The 27,127-nt window shown below is 50.1% G+C and overlaps 1 protein-coding gene across 1 annotated transcript in view; it reads left to right on the top strand.

The window, feature by feature from the left end:
- The window catches only part of LOC141264137 (uncharacterized), a 47,736-nt gene extending 42,918 nt beyond the window's left edge, over positions 1-4,818 (top strand). The window contains exon 7 of the mRNA XM_073676447.1: positions 4,083-4,818. Coding sequence (XP_073532548.1) covers positions 4,083-4,217 — 135 coding nt within the window. The 3' untranslated portion in view covers positions 4,218-4,818. The remainder of the gene's footprint in view (positions 1-4,082) is intronic.
- The last annotated feature ends 22,309 nt before the right edge of the window (positions 4,819-27,127 follow it).

The following is a 27,127-nucleotide window of genomic DNA, read 5'->3' as shown; positions in this document are numbered from 1 at the left end:
AGCCGTGTATCTAATCCTATCCTGTGTGATACTGTCTGCTGAGCTGTGTATCTAATCCTATCCTGTGTGATACTGTCTGCTGAGCCGTGTATCTAATCCTGTCCTGTGTGATACTGTCTGCTGAGCCGTGTATCTAATCCTCTCCTGTGTGATACCGTCTGCTGAGCCGTGTATCTAATCCTATCCTGTGTGATACTGTCTGCTGAGCCGTGTATCTAATCCTATCCTGTGTGATACTGTCTGCTGAGCCGTGTATCTAATCCTATCCTGTGTGATACTGTCTGCTGAGCCGTGTATCTAATCCTATCCTGTGTGATACTGTCTGCTGAGCTGTGTATCTAATCCTATCCTGAGTGATACTGTCTGCTGAGCCGTGTATCTAATCCTGTCCTGTGTGATACTGTCTGCTGAGCCGTGTATCTAATCCTCTCCTGTGTGATACCGTCTGCTGAGCCGTGTATCTAATCCTATCCTGTGTGATACTGTCTGCTGAGCTGTGTATCTAATCCTCTCCTGTGTGATACTGTCTGCTGAGCCGTGTATCTAATCCTCTCCTGTGTGATACTGTCTGCTGAGCCGTGTATCTAATCCTTTCCTGTGTGATACTGTCTGCTGAGCTGTGTATCTAATCCTATCCTGTGTGATACTGTGTGCTGAGCCGTGTATCTAATCCTCTCCTGTGTGATACTGTCTGCTGAGCCGTGTATCTAATCCTCTCCTGTGTGATACTGTCTGCTGAGCCGTGTATCTAATCCTCTCCTGTGTGATACTGTCTGCTGAGCTGTGTATCTAATCCTCTCCTGTGTGATACTGTGTGCTGAGCTGTGTATCTAATCCTCTCCTGTGTGATACTGTGTGCTGAGCCCTGTATCTAATCCTGTGTGATACTGTCTGCTGAGCCGTGTATCTAATCCTATCCTGTGTGATACTGTCTGCTGAGCTGTGTATCTAATCCTCTCCTGTGTGATACTGTGTGCTGAGCTGTGTATCTAATCCTATCCTGTGTGATACTGTCTGCTGAGCCGTGTATCTAATCCTCTCCTGTGTGATACTGTCTGCTGAGCTGTGTATCTAATCCTCTCCTGTGTGATACTGTGTGCTGAGCCGTGTATCTAATCATATCCTGTGTGATACTGTCTGCTGAGCTGTGTATCTAATCTTCTCCTGTGTGATACAGTCTGCTGAGCCGTGTATCTAATCATATCCTGTGTGATACTGTCTGCTGAGCCGTGTATCTAATCCTCTCCTGTGTGATACTGTCTGCTGAGCAGTGTATCTAATCCTCTCCTGTGTGATACTGTCTGCTGAGCTGTGTATCTAATCCTATCCTGTGTGATACTGTCTGCTGAGCTGTGTATCTAATCCTCTCCTGTGTGATACTGTCTGCTGAGCTGTGTATCTAATCCTATCCTGTGTGATACTGTCTGCTGAGCTGTGTATCTAATCCTCTCCTGTGTGATACTGTCTGCTGAGCTGTGTATCTAATCCTATCCTGTGTGATACTGTCTGCTGAGCTGTGTATCTAATCCTATCCTGTGTGATACTGTCTGCTGAGCTGTGTATCTAATCCTCTCCTGTGTGATACTGTTTGCTGAGCTGTGTATCTAATCCTCTCCTGTGTGATAGTCTGCTGAGCCGTGTATCTAATCCTCTCCTGTGTGATACTGTCTGCTGAGCCGTGTATCTAATCCTCTCCTGTGTGATACTGTCTGCTGAGCTGTGTATCTAATCCCATCCTGTGTGATACTGTTTGCTGAGCCTTGTATCTAATCCTCTCCTGTGTGATACTGTCTGCTGAGCTGTGTATCTAATCTTCTCCTGTGTGATACCGGCTGCTGAGCGGTGTATCTAATCCTATCCTGTGGGATACCGTCTGCTGAGCCGTGTATCTAATCCTCTCCTGTGTGATACTGTCTGCTGAGCAGTGTATCTAATCCTCTCCTGTGTGATACTGTTTGCTGAGCAGTGTATCTAATCCTCTCCTGTGTGATACCGGCTGCTGAGCCGTGTATCTAATCCTCTCCTGTGTGATACTGTTTGCTGAGCCGTGTATCTAATCCTGTGTGATACTGTTTGCTGAGCCGTGTATCTAATCCTATCCTGTGTGATACTGTCTGCTGAGCTGTGTATCTAATCCTATCCTGTGTGATACCGTCTGCTGAGCCGTGTATCTAATCCTATCCTGTGTGATACTGTCTGCTGAGCTGTGTATCTAATCCTATCCTGTGTGATACTGTGTGCTGAGCCGTGTATCTAATCCTCACCTGTGTGATACTGTTTGCTGAGCCGTGTATCTAATCCTATCCTGTGTGATACTGTCTGCTGAGCTGTGTATCTAATCCTATCCTGTGTGATACTGTGTGCTGAGCCGTGTATCTAATCCTCTCCTGTGTGATACAGTCTGCTGAGCCGTGTATCTAATCCTATCCTGTGTGATACTGTCTGCTGAGCCGTGTATCTAATCCTCTCCTGTGTGATACTGTCTGCTGAGCCGTGTATCTAATCCTATCCTGTGTGATACTGTCTGCTGAGCCGTGTATCTAATCCTATCCTGTGTGATACTGTGTGCTGAGCCGTGTATCTAATCCTCTCCTGTGTGATACCGTCTGCTGAGCCGTGTATCTAATCCTATCCTGTGTGATACTGTCTGCTGAGCCGTGTATCTAATCCTCTCCTGTGTGATACCGTCTGCTGAGCCGTGTATCTAATCCTATCCTGTGTGATACTGTCTGCTGAGCTGTGCATCTAATCCTATCCTGTGTGATACTGTCTGCTGAGCCGTGTATCTAATCCTCTCCTGTGTGATACCGTCTGCTGAGCCGTGTATCTAATCCTATCCTGTGTGATACTGCCTGCTGAGCCGTGTATCTAATCCTCTCCTGTGTGATACCGTCTGCTGAGCCGTGTATCTAATCCTATCCTGTGTGATAATGTCTGCTGAGCTGTGCATCTAATCCTATCCTGTGTGATACTGTCTGCTGAGCCGTGTATCTAATCCTCTCCTGTGTGATACCGTCTGCTGAGCCGTGTATCTAATCCTATCCTGTGTGATACTGCCTGCTGAGCCGTGTATCTAATCCTCTCCTGTGTGATACCGTCTGCTGAGCCGTGTATCTAATCCTATCCTGTGTGATACTGCCTGCTGAGCCGTGTATCTAATCCTATCCTGTGTGATACTGTCTGCTGAGCCGTGTATCTAATCCTCTCCTGTGTGATACCGTCTGCTGAGCCGTGTATCTAATCCTATCCTGTGTGATACTGTCTGCTGAGCTGTGTATCTAATCCTATCCTGTGTGATACTGTTTGCTGAGCCGTGTATCTAATCCTATCCTGTGTGATACTGTCTGCTGAGCTGTGTATCTAATCCTATCCTGTGTGATACTGTTTGCTGAGCTGTGTATCTAATCCTATCCTGTGTAATACCATCTGCTGAGCCGTGTATCTAATCCTCTCCTGTGTGATACTGTTTGCTGAGCCCTGTATCTAATCCCATCCTGTGTGATACTGTCTGCTGAGCTGTGTATCTAATCCTATCCTGTGTGATACTGTCTGCTGAGCCGTGTATCTAATCCTCTCCTGTGTGATACTGTTTGCTGAGCCCTGTATCTAATCCCATCCTGTGTGATACTGTCTGCTGAGCTGTGTATCTAATCCTATCCTGTGTGATACTGTCTGCTGAGCCGTGTATCTAATCCTATCCTGTGTGATACTGTCTGCTGAGCTGTGTATCTAATCCTATCCTGTGTGATACTGTCTGCTGAGCTGTGTATCTAATCCTATCCTGTGTGATACTGTCTGCTGAGCCGTGTATCTAATCCTATCCTGTGTGATACTGTCTGCTGAGCCGTGTATCTAATCCTATCCTGTGTGATACTGTCTGCTGAGCCGTGTATCTAATCCTATCCTGTGTGATACTGTCTGCTGAGCTGTGTATCTAATCCTATCCTGTGTGATACTGTCTGCTGAGCCGTGTATCTAATCCTATCCTGTGTGATACTGTCTGCTGAGCCGTGTATCTAATCCTATCCTGTGTGATACTGTTTGCTGAGCCGTGTATCTAAGCTTGTAGGTTTTCTCTCCAGGTCCCAGTGATCAGACGCCACAGGTCGCGGGGTCGGCCGCAGCCCGTACAGCTCAGGACGGGGAGCTGCTGCTGCCATCTTGGCTGTAGATCTGCGCTGGGGGCCGCTCCGGACAGCTCCAGCGAGGAGGACTGAGCCGCCGCCGCCTCTGTGCTGAGATCTTCTGTATCACTTATATCCTCTCTGTGTCTGGGGGCTCCGGCCGTTCTCGGCTCCCGGGGGTCCCGGATCTCTGTGTACTCAGATCTGTAGCGCTGGTGAGATCCGGCTCTCCTGTAGATTGTCAGCTCCGCGGCCCGGGCTCCGCCGCCTTCTCTCTTCTCTTTCATCCGTTGACTCTCCAGCTTTCTATCACTGACATTGTGAGCAGATTCTCTCCGTCATCTCCTGTCACAGGGAAACCATCAGTAAGCAGGCGGCCGCCGACGGATCCACCAGACCTGACAGTTATCAATGGGTTAATGAGTCAGGAATAATCGGAGCGTTCACCCCGGACACCACTATACGCTCCAAATACAGCGAGGTAATAAACAGGAGATCCATAAACAGCAGCATGACCCCGCTCATCAGTGATAGAAAAAAGGAGGAAATACCGTAAGGCACAGACGCTGCAGATGACCCAGAACAGCGGAGGAGCGACCCTCGAATAACGGACTACCGATAATCATCGCGGCCGCCGCAATGTCATGTGACCTGATAATCACCGGCCTGATGTGTAATAAACTATACAATGAAATGCTAGTGTTGTTCCTTCACTACTGCCACCTAGTGATAAATTCTAGTACTGCAGGGTTGACACTATTATATATCTACAATACTGCCACCTCGTGATGAATTCTAGTACTGCAGGGCTTATACTGTATTATATATCTACAATACTGTCACCTAGTGATGAATTCTAGTACTGCAGGGCTTATACTGTATTATATATCTACAATACTGTCACCTAGTGATAAAATCTTGTTCTGCAGGGCTTATACTGTATTATATATCTGAAAAAAACTGGGAGTCTGAACTGAAACATAAATTGATGTGCATGCAAAGTGTAAATGCATGTTCACATAAGGCCATTGGACAGGAAAAAAAAAGACAAGGGCAAAATACACAAATACCTGAAAGTATATGAATAAATTGCACAGTGCATAAAAATAATAATAAATAATAAAGGGTATTTAGTTAACATAAATTTTGATCAAAATAATGTGATGTAATATTAGAGTTAGGACTGTCCCATAAGGGTTGCCGTGACATGGCGGGATAGGTTTTGCATTATTTTGATCAAAATTTATGTTAACTAAATACCCTTTATTATTTATTATTATTTTTATGCACTGTGCAATTTATTCATATACTTTCAGGTATTTGTGTATTTTGCCCTTGTCTTCCCCCCCCCCCTGTATTATATATCTACAATACTGTCACCTAGTGATAAAATCTAGTACTGCAGGGCTTGTACTCTATTATATATCTTCAATACTGTCACCTAGTGATAAATTCTAGTACTGCAGGGCTGACACTATTATATATCTACAATACTGTCACCTAGTGATAAATTCTAGTACTGCAGGGCTGACACTATTATATAAGATAAGATAAGATAAGATATACTTTATTTTATCCCGGAGGAAATTGCGGTATCACAGCAGCAGAACACAGATCTCGAACATGACACATATAATAACAAAACATTTGGAATGCTTTAGACATTGCTTTTCAGACATTTGTTAAACACCCCCATAGCTGTTGGAACAAACGATCTCCTGTATTTTTCCTTTTTACACCTTAGTTGTATTAGGCGATTGCTGAATGTGCTCTTCTGTTTCGCAAACAGTTCATAAAGCGGGTGTGTGTTGTTGCCCATTATAGCTCTGCACTTCTTCTTAATCCTATCCTCTACCACCTCTTCAAAAGTCCCAAGCTGTAGGCCCACCGTCGCGCTAGCCTTCTTTATAAGTTTGTTGAGCTTGTTGGCGTCAGCAACACGCACACTGTTACCCCAGCAAATTATTGCCGCAAAGGTGGCACTAGCCACAATGGATTGGTAGAACACCTCAAGCATTTTGCCACACACATTAAAAGACCTTAACTTCCTTAGGAAGTACAATCTACTCATCCCCTTCTTGTAGACCTTCTCCATGTGGCACTTCCAGTCTAGCTTGCTATCCAGGTAAACCCCCAAATATTTGAAACTGTCCACCATCTCCACATCCTGACCGTCAATGGTAACAGGTAGGCATACCTTCTTGCACCTTCCATAGCTCATCACCAACTCCCTGGTTTTCTTAACATTTAGTTCTAGATGGTTAGCCTGGCACCATACTACAAAGTCCGCAACCACCCTTCTATATTCCTCTTCGTCCTGGTCCTTCCCAATACCGCCAACTATCACAGAGTCATCCGAGTACTTCTGGAGGTGACAACGGTCTGATTTATACTGAAAGTCAGCTGTGTACAATGTAAAGAGGAATGGCGACAGCACTGTTCCCTGCGGGGCTCCGACACTGCTCAGTACACTATCTGATGTAGCCGTCCCCCACCTAACAAACTGTGGCCTATCCGACAGGTAGTCAATTATCCAATTCACAAGTCCCTCATCCACCGCCATTTTAATCAACTTTCCTCGCAGTAAGAGTGGCTGTAATGTGTTGAACGCACTAGAGAAATCAAAGAACAAAGCACGCACTGTGGTTCCATCATTGTCCAAAAAGGAATGTACTGTTTGTAGCAGAGACGCTACAGCATCGTCCACACCCAGTCCCTGCCGGTACGCAAACTGAAGAGCATCAGTATGCGCCATCACCCTCGGACACAAGTGAGCAAGTACTATTCTCTCCAAGGACTTCATCGCATGCGATGTTAAGGCCACCGGTCTATAGTCCCCCGGGGAAGCCGGGAAGGTAGTCTACCTCTTGAAGCTCATCAAGAGAATGCCAAGAGTGTGCAAAGCAGTCATCAAAGCAAAAGGTGGATACTGTGAAGAACCTAGAATATAAGACATATTCTCAGTTGTTTCACACTTTTTTGTTAAGTATATAATTCCACATGTGTTAATTCATAGTTTTGATGCCTTCAGTGTAAATGTACAATTTTCATAGTCATGAAAATACAGAAAAATCTTTAAATGAGAAGGTGTGTCCAAACTTTTGGTCTGTACTGTATATATATATATATATATATATATATATATATATTATAAATATAAATCGCAGTGTCAAGCCTGCAGTACTAGATTTCATCACTAGGTCACAGTAGTGTACATATTTAATGCTATACCCAAGAAAGAAACATAAGAAAATACCCTATATATAATGAATAAACAGCAATAGCACATGAAATTAATATCAGGCACTTAGTTAACATAATTTTGATAAAAAAAAATGCAAAAGTCATTCCACCACATAATAATAATTTTTATTTATTATTATAGCGTAATTTATTCCATGACGCTTTACATGTGAAAAATGAGGTGTACAAAGCACAAACAATAATAATCTTACATAATAGAAGTCGCTGACTGGTCCAGGAGGAGCGAGGACCCTGCCCGCGAGGGCTCACAGTCTACAGGGGATGGGTGAGGATACAGTAGGTGAGGGTAGAGCTGGTGGTGCAGCGGTATGGTGGAGCGAGGACCCTGCCCGCGAGGGCTCACAATCTACAGGGGATGGGTGAGGATACAGTAGGTGAGGGTAGAGCTGGTCGTGCAGCGGTATGGTGGAGCGAGGACCCTGCCCGCGAGGGCTCACAGTCTACAGGGGATGGGTGAGGATACAGTAGGTGAGGGCAGAGCTGGTCGTGCAGCGGTATGGTGGAGCGAGGACCCTGCCCGCGAGGGCTCACAGTCTACAGGGGATGGGTGAGGATACAGTAGGTGAGGGTAGAGCTGGTCGTGCAGCGGTATGGTGGAGCGAGGACCCTGCCCGCGAGGGCTCACAGTCTACAGGGGATGGGTGAGGATACAGTAGGTGAGGGTAGAGCTGGTCATGCAGCGGTATGGTGGAGCGAGGACCCTGCCCGCGAGGGCTCACAATCTACAGGGGATGGGTGAGGATACAGTAGGTGAGGGTAGAGCTGGTCGTGCAGCGGTATGGTGGAGCGAGGACCCTGCCCGCGAGGGCTCACAATCTACAGGGGATGGGTGAGGATACAGTAGGTGAGGGTAGAGCTGGTCGTGCAGCGGTATGGTGGAGCGAGGACCCTGCCCGCGAGGGCTCACAGTCTACAGGGGATGGGTGAGGATACAGTAGGTGAGGGTAGAGCTGGTCGTGCAGCGGTATGGTGGAGCGAGGACCCTGCCCGCGAGGGCTCACAGTCTACAGGGGATGGGTGAGGATACAGTAGGTGAGGGTAGAGCTGGTGGTGCAGCGGTATGGTGGAGCGAGGACCCTGCCCGCGAGGGCTCACAATCTACAGGGGATGGGTGAGGATACAGTAGGTGAGGGTAGAGCTGGTCGTGCAGTGGTATGGTGGAGCGAGGACCCTGCCCGCGAGGGCTCACAGTCTACAGGGGATGGGTGAGGATACAGTAGGTGAGGGTAGAGCTGGTGGTACAGCGGTATGGTGGAGCGAGGACCCTGCCCGCGAGGGCTCACAATCTACAGGGGATGGGTGAGGATACAGTAGGTGAGGGTAGAGCTGGTCGTGCAGCGGTATAGTGGAGCGAGGACCCTGCCCGCGAGGGCTCACAATCTACAGGGGATGGGTGAGGATACAGTAGGTGAGGGTAGAGCTGGTCGTGCAGCGGTATGGTGGAGCGAGGACCCTGCCCGCGAGGGCTCACAGTCTACAGGGGATGGGTGAGGATACAGTAGGTGAGGGCAGAGCTGGTCGTGCAGCGGTATGGTGGAGCGAGGACCCTGCCCGCGAGGGCTCACAGTCTACAGGGGATGGGTGAGGATACAGTAGGTGAGGGTAGAGCTGGTCGTGCAGCGGTATGGTGGAGCGAGGACCCTGCCCGCGAGGGCTCACAGTCTACAGGGGATGGGTGAGGATACAGTAGGTGAGGGTAGAGCTGGTCATGCAGCGGTATGGTGGAGCGAGGACCCTGCCCGCGAGGGCTCACAATCTACAGGGGATGGGTGAGGATACAGTAGGTGAGGGTAGAGCTGGTCGTGCAGCGGTATGGTGGAGCGAGGACCCTGCCCGCGAGGGCTCACAATCTACAGGGGATGGGTGAGGATACAGTAGGTGAGGGTAGAGCTGGTCGTGCAGCGGTATGGTGGAGCGAGGACCCTGCCCGCGAGGGCTCACAGTCTACAGGGGATGGGTGAGGATACAGTAGGTGAGGGTAGAGCTGGTCGTGCAGCGGTATGGTGGAGCGAGGACCCTGCCCGCGAGGGCTCACAGTCTACAGGGGATGGGTGAGGATACAGTAGGTGAGGGTAGAGCTGGTGGTGCAGCGGTATGGTGGAGCGAGGACCCTGCCCGCGAGGGCTCACAATCTACAGGGGATGGGTGAGGATACAGTAGGTGAGGGTAGAGCTGGTCGTGCAGCGGTATGGTGGAGCGAGGACCCTGCCCGCGAGGGCTCACAATCTACAGGGGATGGGTGAGGATACAGTAGGTGAGGGTAGAGCTGGTCGTGCAGCGGTATGGTGGAGCGAGGACCCTGCCCGCGAGGGCTCACAATCTACAGGGGATGGGTGAGGATACAGTAGGTGAGGGTAGAGCTGGTCGTGCAGCGGTATGGTGGAGCGAGGACCCTGCCCGCGAGGGCTCACAATCTACAGGGGATGGGTGAGGATACAGTAGGTGAGGGTAGAGCTGGTCGTGCAGCGGTATGGTGGAGCGAGGACCCTGCCCGCGAGGGCTCACAATCTACAGGGGATGGGTGAGGATACAGTAGGTGAGGGTAGAGCTGGTCGTGCAGCGGTATGGTGGAGCGAGGACCCTGCCCGCGAGGGCTCACAATCTACAGGGGATGGGTGAGGATACAGTAGGTGAGGGTAGAGCTGGTCGTGCAGCGGGATGGTGGAGCGGTGGTTACTGTAGGTTGTAGGCTTGTCGGAAGAGGTGGGTCTTCAGGTTCCTTTTGAAGGTTTCCACGGTCGGCGAGAGTCTGATGTGTTGAGGTAGAGAGTTCCAGAGTAGGGGGGAAGCACGGGAGAAATTTTGTATGCGATTGTGGGAAGAGGAGATAAGAGGGGAGTAGAGAAGGAGATCTTGTGAGGATCGGAGGCTGCGTGCGGGTATGTAACGGGAGACTAGGTCACAGATGTATGGAGGAGACAGGTTGTGGATGGCTTTGTATGTCATGGTTAGGGTTTTGAACTGGAGTCTCTGGGCAATGGGGAGCCAGTGAAGAGATTGACAGAGAGGAGAGGCTGGAGAATAGCGGGGGGACAGGTGGATTAGTCGGGCAGCAGAGTTTAGGATAGATTGGAGGGGTGCGAGAGTGTTAGAGGGGAGGCCACAGAGCAGGAGGTTGCAGTAGTCGAGGCGGGAGATGATGAGGGCGTGCACTGGTGTTTTTGCAGATTCGTGGTTGAGGAATGTGCGGATCCGGGAGATATTTTTGAGTTGGAGTCGGCAGGAAGTGGAAAGGGCTTGGATATGAGGTGTGAAGGAGAGATCAGAGTCCAGGGTTACCCCGAGGCAGCGAACTTGTGGGACTGGGGAGAGTAATAATAATAATTTTTATTTATATAGCGCCAACATATTCCGCAGCACTTTACAATTAAGCGGAGACATGTACATACAATGAATTCAATACAAGGTAAGACAATGAACAGTTACATTAGGAGTGAGGGTCCGGCTGCTCGCTGCTTACATTCTACAATGAAATGGGGGGGACACAATAGGTGAAAAGTGCTATAGGTCTAGCAATTATATTAAATAGAGATTTTCATATAAGGCTGCATGATCCGGTCATCAGCACGTATGTTTAAGTGCAATAATCAAGTATCGAGTGCAGTTCTCATGTGCATGGAGGGTGTGCAGAGAGATGAATAGAAGGGAACAGATTCTGAATAATATTTAGAAGGAGGGAACAGGGGAAAGTTAATTTGCTGAGTTGAGGTGGTAAAATTGTTTAACCCCTTAAGCCCCGCGGGTGGTTTGCACGTTAATGACCGGGCCAATTTTTACAATTCTGACCACTGTCACTTTATGAGGTAATTACTCTCGAACGCTTCAACGGGTCCCTCTGATTCTGAGATTGTTTTTTCGTGACATATTGTACTTCATGATTGTGGAAAAATTTCTTCGATATCACTTGCGTTTATTTGTGAAAAAAACGGAAATTTGGCGAAAATTTTGAAAATTTTGCAATTTTCAAAATTTGAATTTTTAAGCCCTGAAATCAGAGCGATATGTCACACAAAAGAGTTAATAAATAACATTTCCCACATGTCTACTTTACATCAGCACAATTTTGGAACCAAAATTTTTTTTTGTTAGGGAGCTATAAGGGTTAAAAGTTGACCAGCGATTTCTCATTTTTCCAACAAAATTTACAAAACCATTTTTTTAGGGACCACATCACATTTGAAGTCACTTTGAGAGGTCTTTATGACAGAAAATACCCAAAAGTGACACCATTCTAAAAACTGCACCCCTCAAGGTGCTCAAAACCACATTCAAGAACTTTATTAACCCTTCAGGTGCTTCACAGGAATTTTTTGAATGTGGAAGAAAAAAATGAACATTTAACTTTTTTCACAAAAATGTTAATTTAGACCCAATTTTTTTTATTTTCACAGGGGTAACAAGAAAAAATGGACCCCAAAATTTGTTGTGCAATTTCCCCTGGGCACGCAGATACCCAATATTTGGGGAAAAAATACTGTTTGGGCGCACGGCAGGGCTCGGAAGGGAAGGAGCGCTATTTGACTTTTTGATTGTAAAATTTGCTTGAATAATTAGCGGACGCCATGTTGTGTTTGGAGAGCCCATGTGTGCCCAAACTTTGGAGCTCCCCCACAAGTGACCCCATTTTGGAAACTAGACCCCCCAAGGCACCTTTCTAGATGCATAGTGAGCACTTGGAACCCCCAGGTGCTTCACAAATTGATTCGTAACAATGAAAAAGTGAAAAAAAAAAACACTGTTTCATTTTTATGAATCAATTTGTGAAGCACCTGAGTGTTTCAAGTGCTCACAATGCATCTAGATAGGTGCCTTGGGGGGTCTAGTTTCCAAAATGGGGTCACTTGTGGGGGAGCTCCAATGTTTGGGCACACAGCGGCTCTCCAAACGCAACATGGTGTCGCTAACAATTTGAGCCGATTTTCCGTTAAATTTGTTAGAGGACACCATGTTGCATTTAGAGAGTCCCTGTGTGCCCAAACATTGGAGCTCCCCCACAAGTGACCCCATTTTGGAAACTAGACCCCCCAAGGCACCTATCTAGATGCATAGTGAGCACTTGGAACCCCCAGGTGCTTCACAAATTGATTCGTAACAATGAAAAAGTGAAAAAAAAAACACTTTTTCATTTGTATGAATCAATTTGTGAAGCACCTGAGGGTTCCAAGTGCTCACTATGCATCTAGATAGGTGCCTTGGGGGGTCTAGTTTCCAAAATGGGGTCACTTGTGGGAGAGCTCCAATGTTTGGGCACACAGGGACTCTCTAAATGCAACATGGTATCCGCTAACAAATTGAATGGAAAATTGGCTCAAATTGTTAGCGGACACCACATTGCGTTTGGAGAGCTTCTCTGTGCCCAAACTTTGGAGCTCCCCCACAAGTGACCCCATTTTGGAAACTAGACCCCCCAAGGCACCTTTCTAGATGCATAGTGAGCACTTGGAACCCCCAGGTGCTTCACAAATTGATTCGTAATAATGAAAAAGTGAAAAAAAAAACACTTTTTCATTTTTACGAATCAATTTGTGAAGCACCTAGGGGTTCCAAGTGCTCACTATGCATCTAGATAGGTGCCTTGGGGGGTCTAGTTTCCAAAATGGGGTCACTTGTGGGGGAGCTCCAATGTTTGGGCACACAGGGACTCTCTAAATGCATGGGTTTTTAAAGCGTGCTTGAAGACATGGGGGCTAGGCATCAGTCGGATCTTCTGGGGTAGAGCATTCCAGAGAACTGGTGCTGCACGAGAGAAGTCTTGGAGACGGAGGTGCGAGGTTCAGATTATGGGGGATGTCAGTCTTAGGTCATTGGTAGAACGGAGGGCACGTGTAGGGCAATAGACAGACATGAGAGAGGAGATATAAGGCGGTGCAGAACTGTGGAGAGCTTTGTGGGTGAGAGCAATGAGTTTATATTGGACTCTGTAGTAGTGATTGTAAAGATCTGAGGTTGTGGGTTGTAAGTAATCACCTAGGCAGGTTAACGATGCAACAATATTTTATTAATCACATCCATGGTAATGCAGCAATTCCAAGTAAATGGCCAAAAAACAGTTCTCTCAGTCCTTAAGTTCTCAATCTGGGATCAGTAGTTCCACTGGCTTTGTATCAGGCCACACTCACTGTCTCCCAACTTTTGGTTGGCCCACAGATTTCGTATCTCCAGCCAGTATAGTCTGTTGCCACAGTCCACGATCCTCCAGATGACGGATAAAACAATGGAAGCACAGATATCCAGTAGCAACAGTCCTAGAATAAAGTTGATATCCAACGACATATCCACAACTGTAGTAAGTTTATCCAGCCCAGTTGATAACTGATCTCCAACACTCCATAAGCCATCCATCCATCAGCTCCACGTCCACAGCCATAGGTCCTACCCCTCCAGTGTCCTTCCATCAACTCCTCCACATCCCTCCCAGCACAGAAGTGATCACCCTCCCCCTCAAGCATTCACTGTTCGCTAAACAATGAGGAATATTCTAGAAGCCTTCATCTGAGACTGCATGTAAGACCCCCTGTGATGACGGCTCCACTGTGTCTCAATCCAAACTCACCTAATGAGACCATTGGCTGTTGAAACAATGGACTCCTGAGATACAGATATCCTGAGATACAGATATCCTGAGATACAGATTAGTGGAATGCTGGACATTTTACAAGTGAATCTAGTGTACATACTGACAAGTTATCAGAACTATATAAAACATGACAAGTAAATCACTAATAAAACACAATAATAATATTAACAAAAATAGTGGTCCGTTGCTGGAAAAGTATCATAGTCTTTAGAAAATGGGCAGCCCCTCACAGTGATGAGAAAGTATGTTCGGTTAACGCTTTCGGCGAGTACCAAGTATCTTCTGCGTGCTTGGTGATATGGTTGAATGACTCCCGAGTGCATGATTTGTGACTGTTTGACAGCTTTAATACATGTGAGGAATGCTTGTTTCTTTCCCATTCCTCACATGTATTAAAGCTGTCAAACAGTTGCAAGTCATGCACACAGGAGTCATTCAAACATAACACCAAGCACGCTGAAGATACTCAGTACTCGCCAGAGCATACTCGCTGAAAGGGTTAACCGAACATACTCGCTCATCACTACTCTGTAGCGAATGGATAACCAGTGTAATGGCTGGCACAGGATGGAGGCATCGGTGAAGCTGCTGGACAGAAATACGACCCTGGCTGCCGCATTCAGGACAGATTGCAGAGGAGAAAGTTTGGTAAGAGGGAGACCGATCAGAAGAGAGTTGAAGTAGTCCAGACGAGAGTGAATAAGAGCGACAGTAAGAGTTTTACCAGTTTCAAAGGTGAGAAAAGGTCGGATTCTGGAGATGTTTTTAAGATGCAGGTGACAAGAGCGAGTGAGTGATCGGATATAGGGAGTAAAGGAAAGGTTAGTGTCGAATATGACCCCAAGGCAGCGGGCGTGCTGCTGGGAGTTATGGTTGAACCCTTCAAGGTAATTTTGATGTTAGGTAGTTGGGTTAGTAGAGGGGGGAAACACAAGAAATTCAGTTTTGGAGAGATTCAGTTTCAGATAGAGGGAGGACATGACATTAGACACAGCAGACAAACAATCCTTGGTATTTTGTATTAGGGTAGGGGTGATGTCAGGTGAAGAAGTGTATAGTTGGGTGTCATCAGCATAGAGATGATACTGGAACCCAAATCTACTGATTGTTTGTCCAATAAGGGCGGTGTATAGCGAGAACAGGAGGGGGCCTAGGACTGAGCCCTGCGGACCCCGATAGTAAGGGGATCAGGAGGGGAAGAGGAGCCGGCAAAAGATACAGAGAAGGAGCGGTCAGAGAGATAAGAGGAGAACCAGGAGAGAACGGTGTCCTTGAGGCCTATAGAGCGGAGCATAGTGAGGAGGAGCTGGTGATCCACAGTGTCGAATGCTGCAGAGAGATCCAGGAGAATCAGCAGGGAGTAGTGACCATTAGATTTAGCTGTTAGTAGATCATTAGAGACTTTAGTGAGGGCAGTTTCAGTAGAATGTAAAGAGCGGAAACCAGATTGTAGAGGGTCGCGGAGAGAGTTATCTGAGAGATAGCGGATTAGACGGGAGTGGACTAAGCGTTCCAGGAGTTTAGAGATGAAGGGAAGATTAGAGACAGGTCTGTAGTTAGCAGTGCAGTTCTGGTCCAGGGATGGCTTTTTAAGTAAAGGGGTTATGATGGCATGTGTAAATGAGGAGGGAAAGATACCTGAAGAAAGAGAGAGGTGAAATATTTTAGTCAGGTGAGTGGTGACCACCGGTGAGAGGGACTGCAGGAGATGTCAAGGAATGGGGTCACTGTTGCAGGTTGTAGGCCGAGAAGAAGCAAGGAGCTGGGTAACTTCTTCTTCTGTAACAGGCTCAAAGATGGCAAGTGAGCTTGAAGTGCGGTAGGGAAGGGGATCCAGGCACTGAGGAGATTGGGCTAAGATGTCCTGATGGATGTGGTGGATTTTTTCTAGGAAATAAGTGGCCAGATCCTCCCCGCTGAGGTTGGTGGTGGGGGTCTGTGCTTTAGGGCTCAGGAGGGAGTTTAAGGTTTCAAAAAGTCGTTTTGGATTGTTGGACATTGAAGTGATGAGGGTGGTGAAGTAGGATTGTTTGGCCAGATGAAGGGCAGAGTTATAGGTTTTGAGCATGAATTTATAGTGGATGAAGTCCTCTGCTAAAAGAGATTTTCTCCACTGCCGTTGAAGAAAGTGTGTTTGCATCGTGTGCCAGGGCTGCCATTGTCTGTGTCGGGTCTTTCTGCGAGTAGAAGGAGCTGCTTCATCTAGGGCGATCTTCAGTGTATTATTGTAGTGTGACAATGCTAAGTCTGGACAGGAGATGGAGGAGATGGGGGCTAAAGATGTGTGGAGATTGTCCATAAGCTGCTGGGTGTTAATGGTACGTGTATTCCTATAAGTGAGGTAAGTGGGGGAGTCCTGGGTGAGGAGACAGTTCTTGACAGAGAAGGAAAGAAGGTTGTGGTCCGAGAGCGGGAGAGGGGAGGTAGTAAAGTCATACAGCGAGCAGAGACGGGAGAAGACCAGGTCCAGAGTATTCCCGTCTTCATGCGAGGAGAATTAGTAAATTGTGAGAGACCGAATGAGGAGGTTAGAGAAAGTAGATGAGAGGCAGATTGGGAGAGGAGATCATCTATGGGGATATTAAAGTCTCCCATGATGAAGGTGGGGATGTCACAGGAAAGAAAGTGAGGAAGCCAGGAACTGGTGGGAGGAGCCTGGAGGGTGATACACAACCACCACTCGCAGGGAGAAGGGTTTGAAGAGTCTGATGGTGTGGACTTCAAAGGAAGGAAACATAAGTGAGGGAACCGGGGGGGGGGGGGGGGGGGAATGTTTGACCTGGAAAGCACATTGTGGTGAAAGGAGCAGACCAACACCTCCACCCTGTCTATTCTCAGGTCTGGTGGCATGTGAAAATTTTAGCCCACCAAACGAGAGAGCAGCAGCGGCGGTGGTGTCTGAATGCTGGATCCAGGTTTCTGTAATAGCCAGAAGGTGAAGGGAATTACAGAGGAAAAAATCGTGAATGTAAGTTAGTTTGTTACACACAGATCCTGCGTTCCAGAGAGCACAATGAAAAGCGATAGGAGAGGGCATGTGTAGCACCCTGAGGACTCGGCTGCTACAGGGGTATTGCACCTCGACCCAGAGGTGTGGTATTCCACTCCCGGGTAAGGATGGAGTGTGGGACTGAGCTCAGTAGGCTGCATGCACTACATACATCCCATTTCCGGGGGACAGAACTACGGTACTCCCACCAAGTATATGTGCAGGTACGACAGCGTCTGTCCCTGGCTGGAGTGGGAGGGGGGTGGAACATCCCAGTAGTGTAGGGGCAGATAGGGGGAGTACTCGGGGTAAAGCTAGGAGCTCATTGGGTGCTAGTCACCTGGGCTCACACATAGAGGGAGTATATAAGGTGGGCACCATCTTAGAAGAGGGTCGAGTTCAGCCTGAGGAGGAGCAGAGCAGAGGAGCTCAGCCAGGAGGGCTGACTGGGAGCTGTGGCTCCAGTTGGGCCCAGCTCCAGAGCCAAGCCTGCAGAGGAGAGAGGAGAAAGAAAGGCCCAGAGTGGAAGACCAGAGGGAACCCTAAGAACCCAGAATCAGACCAAAAAGGGTGAAGGGTTGGCGGACACGGGTACCGGAACCCGAACTGGTGGAGGCCACTTATCCTCAGCCAGGAACCGGAGGTCGTGGTCAAGATTTGCCACGACCCTCACCAAATCCACCAGAAAGGCACACCAAGTATAGGGTCAGGGAACCCAGAGGAGGTTTGACCACCAAGAGACCCGAGGGAGCCGGCCAAAGGTGGATCCCTGGTGGGAACGGCCAGAGACAGAGAGAGAGAAGGGAGCTCAGGACCACGCTCCGGAACTGCCTGGGGGTTAGCCGAGTCCAGGACCTGGTGGACGCAGCACGGCTCGGGTGGTCACTCAAGGCCAGAGTGACTGAGAGAACACCCGTGAGTAAAAACCCTGAAACTGCATCTCCTGACTCTGACTCTTCTTACTGTACCGTCACAACCCCCATCATCTTCACCTGCTGCCCTGAGGCCATACCCCTCCCGTTGGGGGTTATAACATCATCGCTGCACCCATACCACCGGCCTCAGCGGACTGTTCTGCAGCGGCGGCTGCAAAGCCGCACTCAACGGGTGGCGTAGTCGACATCCAAGTTAACATCTACTGCCATAGACTGCCACTTAGTTTGACTCCCTGGGCACGGACCGGGTCACCGCCACGAGACTACTACCCCCATCTGATCCGGCTCCGGGTAAGCCCCCGTGCACGCGATGCCGCACGACACAGAAGGCCCAGGGGCGCGTCACATGCACTGAATGCTAATAAGATTAGCAGGGTTTCTATATGCAGCTGGAGGAGAGTAATGTATGCTAGTGGAGGGAGGCCCAGGGTTGGGGGAGATGTTGCCAGGGACTAGGAGAAGGAGAAAAAAGAGGAAGAGCAGGTGGTGCAATGATTTGTATGAACGTTTTGAGTGCTGTATGGAGGTAGTGGATGGTTTGGAGTGGGTGAGAAATGTCAGTAGAGCATCAGAGTTATACATTGAAGAGGGGAGAAGGGAGGGGTGAATATAGAGAGAGTGCGCAGAATGTGTTAAAGGGTGGGCGAGTTGTGAGAAAGCAGAGGTTAAAACATATAAGAAGCAGAGTGATATGAGCAATACATAAGGCAATATAACTGACCAAGAAGCAGCATGTGGGTATGAATATCTTATGCACCTTACCTGTCTAGTGTCCAACTGCCATTGTATAACAGCTAAAAGCACTTTAAATTATTGCACTTAAAATTTGTTGCACGCGTGCTACCCCTAGCCAGGACCACCACATCACAGTTACCCTAATCGAGACAGTCCTAGCCTCAAATATTAAAACCTTACCATTTATCAAGTGACATGTATGTGGATAAGGGCTGAGAAGGACTAAACCCGGCTAGTAGACACGCCGCCATGGGTAACTACATGAATATTATGCCCAGTTCAAAGAAAAGGCAGGTCACACCTTTATATGCACAGGGTGCAAACAAACTGAAAAAACACCTATACTTGTAGATTGTAAGCAGCGAGCAGGGACCTCACTCCTGATGTAACTGTTTACACTGTCTCACCTTGTATTGAATTCATTGTCTGTACATGTCCCCGCTTAATTGTAAAGTGCTGCGGAATATGTTGGCGCTATATAAACAAAAATTATTATTATTATTATTATTAATACAATGAACTGGGATATAAGTTGGTGTGTATGCAGCATGTAAGTGCATGTTCACACTGGCTGAACCCGGCTAGTACACTAGAACTACATGAATATTATGCCCAGTTTAAAAAAAAAAGGCAGGCTGCACCTATCTTGGGTTTTGTCTGCTTAGTGGACAGTGTGTCTGGAACTGTATTATATATCTGCAATACTGCCACCTAATGACACAATCCAGTACTGCATGTCTGACATTGTACTGTATTATATTTCTACAATACTGCCAGCTAGTGATGCAATCTAGTACTGCAGGTCTGACACTGCATTATATAGTTACAGTCCTTAAAGGAAACCTGTCACCATGAAAATGCAGTATAATCTGCAGGCCTCATGTTATAAAGCAGGAGGAGCGCAGCAGATCGATGTATAAGTTGTGAGACAACACTAGGTATAACCTGCATTTTCATCATTTAATCCTCTGCTCTTTCTGACATTTTTGGTCCAGTGGGCGGGGCTATCAATAACTGACAGTTATGTTTATATAAGTGTGCATACAGAAATAACTGTCAGTCACTGATAGCCCCGCCCACCGGACCGGAAGTCCCAGAAAGAGCAGAGGTATAAACGAATAAATCACAGGTTATATTGAATCTTTTCTCACAAAATCACATATTATTCTGCGCACCTCCTCCTTCTCTATAACATGGTACCCGCAGATCGTATTTGCATGTTTTTTGGTGACAGGTTCGCTTTAAGAAAAGGTCACTGGAGCTGAAACATTATAATTCTAAATATAATAAAAAACTGACCGTCACTTCCAAACAGAAAAAGTCAAATGTGTACAGGTGGCTCTGGGCTTGTGGGTTTAAAACTAATGTTCCTCCATATTTTTGTAGTGTCGTGGTCATATCCATTTGAATTAGACAAAATCCCATTGAAGCAGATTGATTGTTGTGCACGGAGAATACAATAAGTGCATAATGTGCATATTCCAGTCTTGTGATTCCCGTCTATGGGGTTTTCCAGAATTAGGTCAATAATTCTTCAAAAAGCATTAAAGGGAATATCTGAGAGTCTGACACCCCCGCGCAGCTCTAGCATTGCCACTCTGGTGGTCTTCACCGGTCTTTGATTATTTCCCTGCATCCCTGCTACAGCTGCAGCCAATCCCTGCTCTACAGATTACATATGTGCTCTTCCCCTTGAAGTTAGTGATTGGCTGCAGTGGTCACATCTTTGTATGACCCGTCATCTCAGCAAGGAGTAATAAAGTTGTGATAATATCAGTGCATGACTAAACTTTAAAAAAAACTTTTGCCATCTTAAATCCTTCTGACAGAAGGTTTGATCGGAGTCCTGAGAACTTTTATTAGTTTGTTCCCCGATCTGCTCACATCCCAGGGTCCGATGAGCGCTTTTAGCTCTTTGTTTCAGCCATCAATGGGGGTCTCTGAACCTGAACCTTGTTAATCGAAACTTCACATGTGGCAGTAATATGTCAGAGGAGGGCTTGTTAAAGGGGTTTTCCAGTGGGGCTCGCTATGGCCCCATATATTTCGCTTGTATGATCGCTCCTCTGCAGGTATGTGCGGACGTAACATCATCGGCACCAATAATCCCTTTAGATACATTTTTGCCATTGACCTATAGGAATATCTGGGAGCTCACAGAGCATTGTCTACACTGGATACAACTGTATCCCCTGAGAGCAGACGGCTTTACTGCCTCTGGACGGAATTAGGAATGTTATAGTTACAATGTTACATAGGTTGAAAAAAGACCTCGATCCATAAAGTTCATCCTTCCTCCCCAAATTGTACATTTTGTCACTAAATTATCTATACCCCACAATGTTACGTGTATCGAGGAAATCATCCAGCCCTTGTATAAAGCTGTTATAGTGTCGGCCATCACTGCCTCTTGTGGTCGGCATTCCATAGTCCGACTGCTGTGACTGTAAAGAACCCTTTCCTGTTTAGGTGCCGGAATCGCCTTTCTTCCCACTAGTGCCCCCCCCCCCCGGTCCTTAGTATGTTATAATTCACTGACAGGAAGCAGAGATCTTGAGAATGATGAGAAATTGAACTAAAGCATATTAGAAAGTCATAAATCTTTTTACTTTATTACCCTGAAGCTGTTGTCTGGGATTGGAGGGACGGCCGGGTTTCTTCTCTTCCACTTTCACTTTCTCCTTTCTTGAGAATTCCCCGTCCTCTGGGACTTTCCTAGACCAGGTGGCTTCCTCCATTATATAAGACAGATGTTCACTGGTGGGAGAGGATCCGTGTGACGCAGCTGCCCCCTGGTGATACATATACGAGAACCTCCACTTATAGAGAGTCTTGACCACTGCTCCGGGGACGGCTCCTGCAGCTGCTGGGTATGTAGACTTCTATATGGTGCATGTACCAACGGTGATGGGGGTAGGGTTAGACCACAGACTGGGGCAGATGGGGCACAATGCCCACTGGTGTCCGCAGCCCCTTCAAGTCCGCTCAAGGGCCCAAGATGTAAGGGGGCCACATCCAGCTCAAAAGCACAAAGCAGCTTCTGTCACAGACACATAGAGGGGCCCAGGTGCTGTGTTTGCACAGGGGTCTTCTTCGGTCTGTGTCCACCACTGATGTAGCTGCATTGTTTGTTATGATGGACCCCCAAAGACATCATTGGAATCGGAGAACCCCTTTCAATTCCCATCTCTGAGATACTGCATGGTGGTATACATGAAGCGAGGGGCCCAAAGCAAAGATGAACATGCCGCCCCCCCCTGGTGCTTATTTATATGGACTGTGAGGTGTCAGATGAGACATTGCATCTCCTCCATACCAGACCCTCGTCGTAGAGGATGATGCTCTGGAGGAACCCAGGACCGGTCCTTCAGATCTCACGTTCTGTGTCTTGTTCCAGGATTACGAGAAGCTTTGGATCACCGCTGATTGGTGAAGACCACCATGACCATGACGACCCTCGGAAGGTGCTGGTGGATCGCAGCTCTTCTGGTTATGGCAGTGGGGGCAGATGTCTTGGTGGATTCTCTGACAGACGCTGAGATTAAGGTGGTCGGTCTGGTCAGAGAGGATTTCCACAACACCAGCAGGGACAAACGCGCGTTTCAGGTGACCAGAATCCTGACCAATAAGAGCCAGGTAAGTGGTGGCCACAGGGATGGACATAGGGGGCAGAGGGTCCAGGGGCCGTCCTGGAAGACGTTAATATAACTAAGGAGGTGACTAATATTTACTGATGACTGATGATGGCGGGAATATTCATTATTTGGAATTTTCTATCATTATCTCCCGGATTCTGCAGAGTTTTTTGTCATTACAATCTCAGATTTCTGGAGAATTTTCCAACATTTTTGTCTTCATTGTCTTCAAGGCTCCGGAGATATTTCTATCATTATTTTTTTCACTTTCAGAAACTTTCAGAAGGGACTTTTGTTAAAGTAAAATTCACAATGAAACGGACAAAGTGTAAGAAACACAAATTGATGAACCAGGACTGCGCCCCCATAATGACAGCCAAGGTGAGGGGCTCATATATCTGTAGTACCGCACTGTATCTATAGGTGTTTGTTTATGCGTTTGTATATGTGGGTGTATGTATATTTTCCCCTCACACACTGGACACAGGCCTCCCGTTCACTGGACAAAGTCCTCCCGCACACTGGACGCAGGCCTCCTGCACACTGGACACAGGCTTAATGCACACTGGACACAGGCCTCCTGCACACTGGACACAGGCTTCCTGCACACTGGACACAGGCTTCCTGCACACTGGACACAGGCCTCCTGCACACTGGACACAGGCTTAATGCACACTGGACACAGGCCTCCTGCACACTGGACACAGGCTTCCTGCACACTGGACACAGGCTTCCTGCACACTGGACACAGGCTTCCTGCACACTGGACACAGGCCTCCTGCACACTGGACACAGGCTTAATGCACACTGGACACAGGCCTCCTGCACTTTAGGCACAGGCCTCCCGCACACTGGACACAGGCCTCCCGCACACTGGACACAGGCTTAATGCACACTGGACACAGGCCTCCTGCACTTTAGGCACAGGCCTCCCGCACACTGGACACAGGCCTCCTGCACACTGGACACAGGCCTCCTGCACACTGGACACAGGCCTCCCGCACACTGGACACAGGCCTCCCGCACACTGGACACAGGCCTCCTGCACACTGGACACAGGCCTCCTGCACACTGGACACAGGCCTCCTGCACACTGAACACAGGCCTCCCGCACACTGGACACAGGCCTCCCGCACACTGAACACAGGCCTCCCGCACACTGAACACAGGCCTCCTGCACACTGGACACAGGCCTCCTGCACACTGGACACAGGCCTCCTGCACACTGAACACAGGCCTCCCGCACACTGGACACAGGCCTCCCGCACACTGAACACAGGCCTCCCGCACACTGGACACAGGCCTCCCGCACACTGGACACAGGCCTCCCGCACACTGGACACAGGCCTCCCGCACACTGAACACAGGCCTCCCGCACACTGGACACAGGCCTCCCGCACACTGGACACAGGCCTCCCACACACTGAACACAGGCCTCCCACACACTGGACACAGGCCTCCCGCACACTGAACACAGGCCTCCCGCACACTGGACACAGGCCTCCCGCACACTGAACACAGGCCTCCCGCACACTGGACACAGGCCTCCCACACACTGGACACAGGCCTCCCGCACACTGAACACAGGCCTCCCGCACACTGGACACAGGCCTCCCGCACACTGGACACAGGCCTCCCGCACACTGAACACAGGCCTCCCGCACACTGGACACAGGCCTCCTGCACACTGGACACAGGCCTCCCGCACACTGGACACAGGCCTCCTGCACACTGGACACAGGCCGTACACTGGACACAGGCCTCCCGCACACTGGACACAGGCCTCCTGCACACTGGACACAGGCCTCCCGCACACTGAACACAGGCCTCCTGCACACTGGACACAGGCCTCCCGCACACTGGACACAGGCCTCCCACACACTGAACACAGGCCTCCTGCACACTGGACACAGGCCTCCCGCACACTGGACACAGGCCTCCTGCCAAAGGACACAGGCCTCCTGCACACTGGACACAGGCCTTCCGCACACTGGACACAGGCCTCCCGCACACTGGACACAGGCCTCCCGCACACTGGACACAGACCTCCCGCACACTGAACACAGGCCTCCCGCACACTGGACACAGGCCTCCTGCACACTGGACACAGGCCTCCTGCACACTGGACACAGGCCTCCTGCACACTGAACACAGGCCTCCTGCACACTGGACACAGGCCTCCTGCACACTGGACACAGGCCTCCTGCACACTGAACACAGGCCTCCCGCACACTGGACACAGGCCTCCCGCACACTGGACACAGGCCTCCTGCACACTGGACACAGGCCTCACGCACACTGGACACAGGCCTCCCGCACACTGGACACAGGCCTCCCGCACACTGGACACAGACCTCCCGCACACTGAACACAGGCCTCCTGCACACTGGACACAGGCCTCCCGTTCACTGGACACAGGCCTCCCGCACACTGGACATAGGCCTCCCGCACACTGGACACAGGCCTCCCGTTCACTGGACACAGGCCTCCCGCACACTGGACACAGGCCTCCTGCACACTGGACACAGGCCTCCCGCACACTGAACACAGGCCTCCCGCACACTGGACACAGGCCTCCCGCACACTGGACACAGACCTCCCGCACACTGAACACAGGCCTCCTGCACACTGGACACAGGCCTCCCGCACACTGGACACAGGCCTCCTGCACACTGGACACAGGCCTCCTGCACACTGGACATAGGCCTCCTGCACACTGAACACAGGCCTCCCGCACACTGGACACAGGCCTCCCGCACACTGGACACAGGCCTCCTGCACACTGGACACAGGCCTCACGCACACTGGACACAGGCCTCCCGCACACTGGACACAGGCCTCCTGCACACTGGACACAGACCTCCCGCACACTGAACACAGGCCTCCTGCACACTGGACACAGGCCTCCCGTTCACTGGACACAGGCCTCCTGCACACTGGACACAGGCCTCCCGCACACTGGACACAGGCCTCCCACACACTGAACACAGGCCTCCTGCACACTGAACACAGGCCTCCCGCACACTGGACACAGGCCTCCCGCACACTGGAAACAGGCCTCCCGTTCACTGGACACAGGCCTCCCGCACACTGGACACAGGCCTCCTGCACACTGGACACAGGCCTCCCGCACACTGGACACAGGCCTCCCGCACACTGGACACAGACCTCCCGCACACTGGACACAGGCCTCCTGCCCACTGGACACAGGCCTCCCGCACACTCTCCCGCACACTGGACACAGGCCTCCCGCACACTGGACACAGGCCTCCCGCACACTGGACACAGACCTCCCGCACACTGAACACAGGCCTCCTGCACACTGGACACAGGCCTCCCGCACACTGGACACAGGCCTCCCGCACACTGGACACAGGCCTCCCGCACACTGGACACAGGCCTCCTGCACACTGAACACAGGCCTCCCGCACACTGGACACAGGCCTCCTGCACACTGAACACAGGCCTCCTGCACACTGAACACAGGCCTCCCGCACACTGGACACAGGCCTCCCGCACACTGAATACAGGCCTCCCGCACACTGAACACAGGCCTCCTGCACACTGGACACAGGCCTCCCGTTCACTGGACACAGGCCTCCCGCACACTGGACACAGGCCTCCCGCACACTGGACACAGGCCTCCTGCACACTGGACACAGGCCTCCCGCACACTGGACACAGGCCTCCTGCACACTGGACACAGGCCTCCCGCACACTGGACACAGGCCTCCTGCACACTGGTCACAGGCCTCCCGCACACTGGACACAGGCCTCCCGCACACTGGACACAGGCCTCCCGCACACTGGACACAGACCTCCCGCACACTGAACACAGGCCTCCCGCACACTGAACACAGGCCTCCCGCACACTGGACACATGCCTCCCGCACACTGGACACAGGCCTCCCACTCGCTGGACACAGGCCGCACACTGGACACAGAGCGCACACTGGACACAGACCTCCCGCACACTGGACACAGGCCGCAAACTGGACACAGAGTGCACACTGGACACAGGCCTCCCGCACACTGGACACAGGCTGCACACTGGACACAGGCTGCACACTGGACACAGGCCTACTGCACACTGGACACAGGCCGCACACTGGACACAGGCCTCCAACACACTGGTCACAGGAATCCCGCACACTGGACACAGGCCTCCCGCTCACTGGACACAGGCCGCACACTGGACACAGAGCGCACACTGGACACAGGCCTCCCGCACACTGGACACAGGCTGCACACTGGACACAGAGCACACACTGGACACAGGCCGCACACTGTACACAGGCCTCCAACACACTGGACAGAGGCCTCCCGCACACTGGACACAGGCCTCCGGCACACTGGACACAGGCCTCCCGCACACTGGACACAGGCCTCCCGCACACTGGACACAGGCCTCCTGCACACTGGACACAGGCCTCCTGCACACTGGACACAGGCCTCCTGCACTCTGGACACAGGCCACACACAGGATACAGGCCTCCTGCACACTGGACACAGGCCTCCCGCACACTGGACACAGGCCTCCTGCACACTGGACACAGGCCTCCCGCACACTGAACACAGAACTCCCGCACACTGGACACAGGCCTCCAAAACACTGGATACAGGCCTCCTGCACACTGGACACAGGCCTCCAAAACACTGGATACAGGCCTCCCGCACACTGGACACAGGCCTCCCGCACACTGGACACAGGCCTCCCGCACACTGGACAGAGGCTGCACACTGGACACAGAGCACACACTGGACACAGGCCTTCTGCACACTGAACACAGGCCTCCCGCACACTGAACACAGGCCTCCCGCACACTGGACACAGGCCTCCCACTCACTGGACACAGGCCGCACACTGG

Source organism: Phyllobates terribilis, unplaced genomic scaffold (genome assembly GCF_046119375.1).
Source record: "Phyllobates terribilis strain yellow unplaced genomic scaffold, ASM4611937v1 Scaffold_4__5_contigs__length_816908805, whole genome shotgun sequence".
Lineage (NCBI taxonomy): Eukaryota > Metazoa > Chordata > Amphibia > Anura > Dendrobatidae > Phyllobates > Phyllobates terribilis.
Note: the sequence above shows the minus strand (reverse complement) of the source record. Positions and strands in the feature narration are given on the sequence as shown.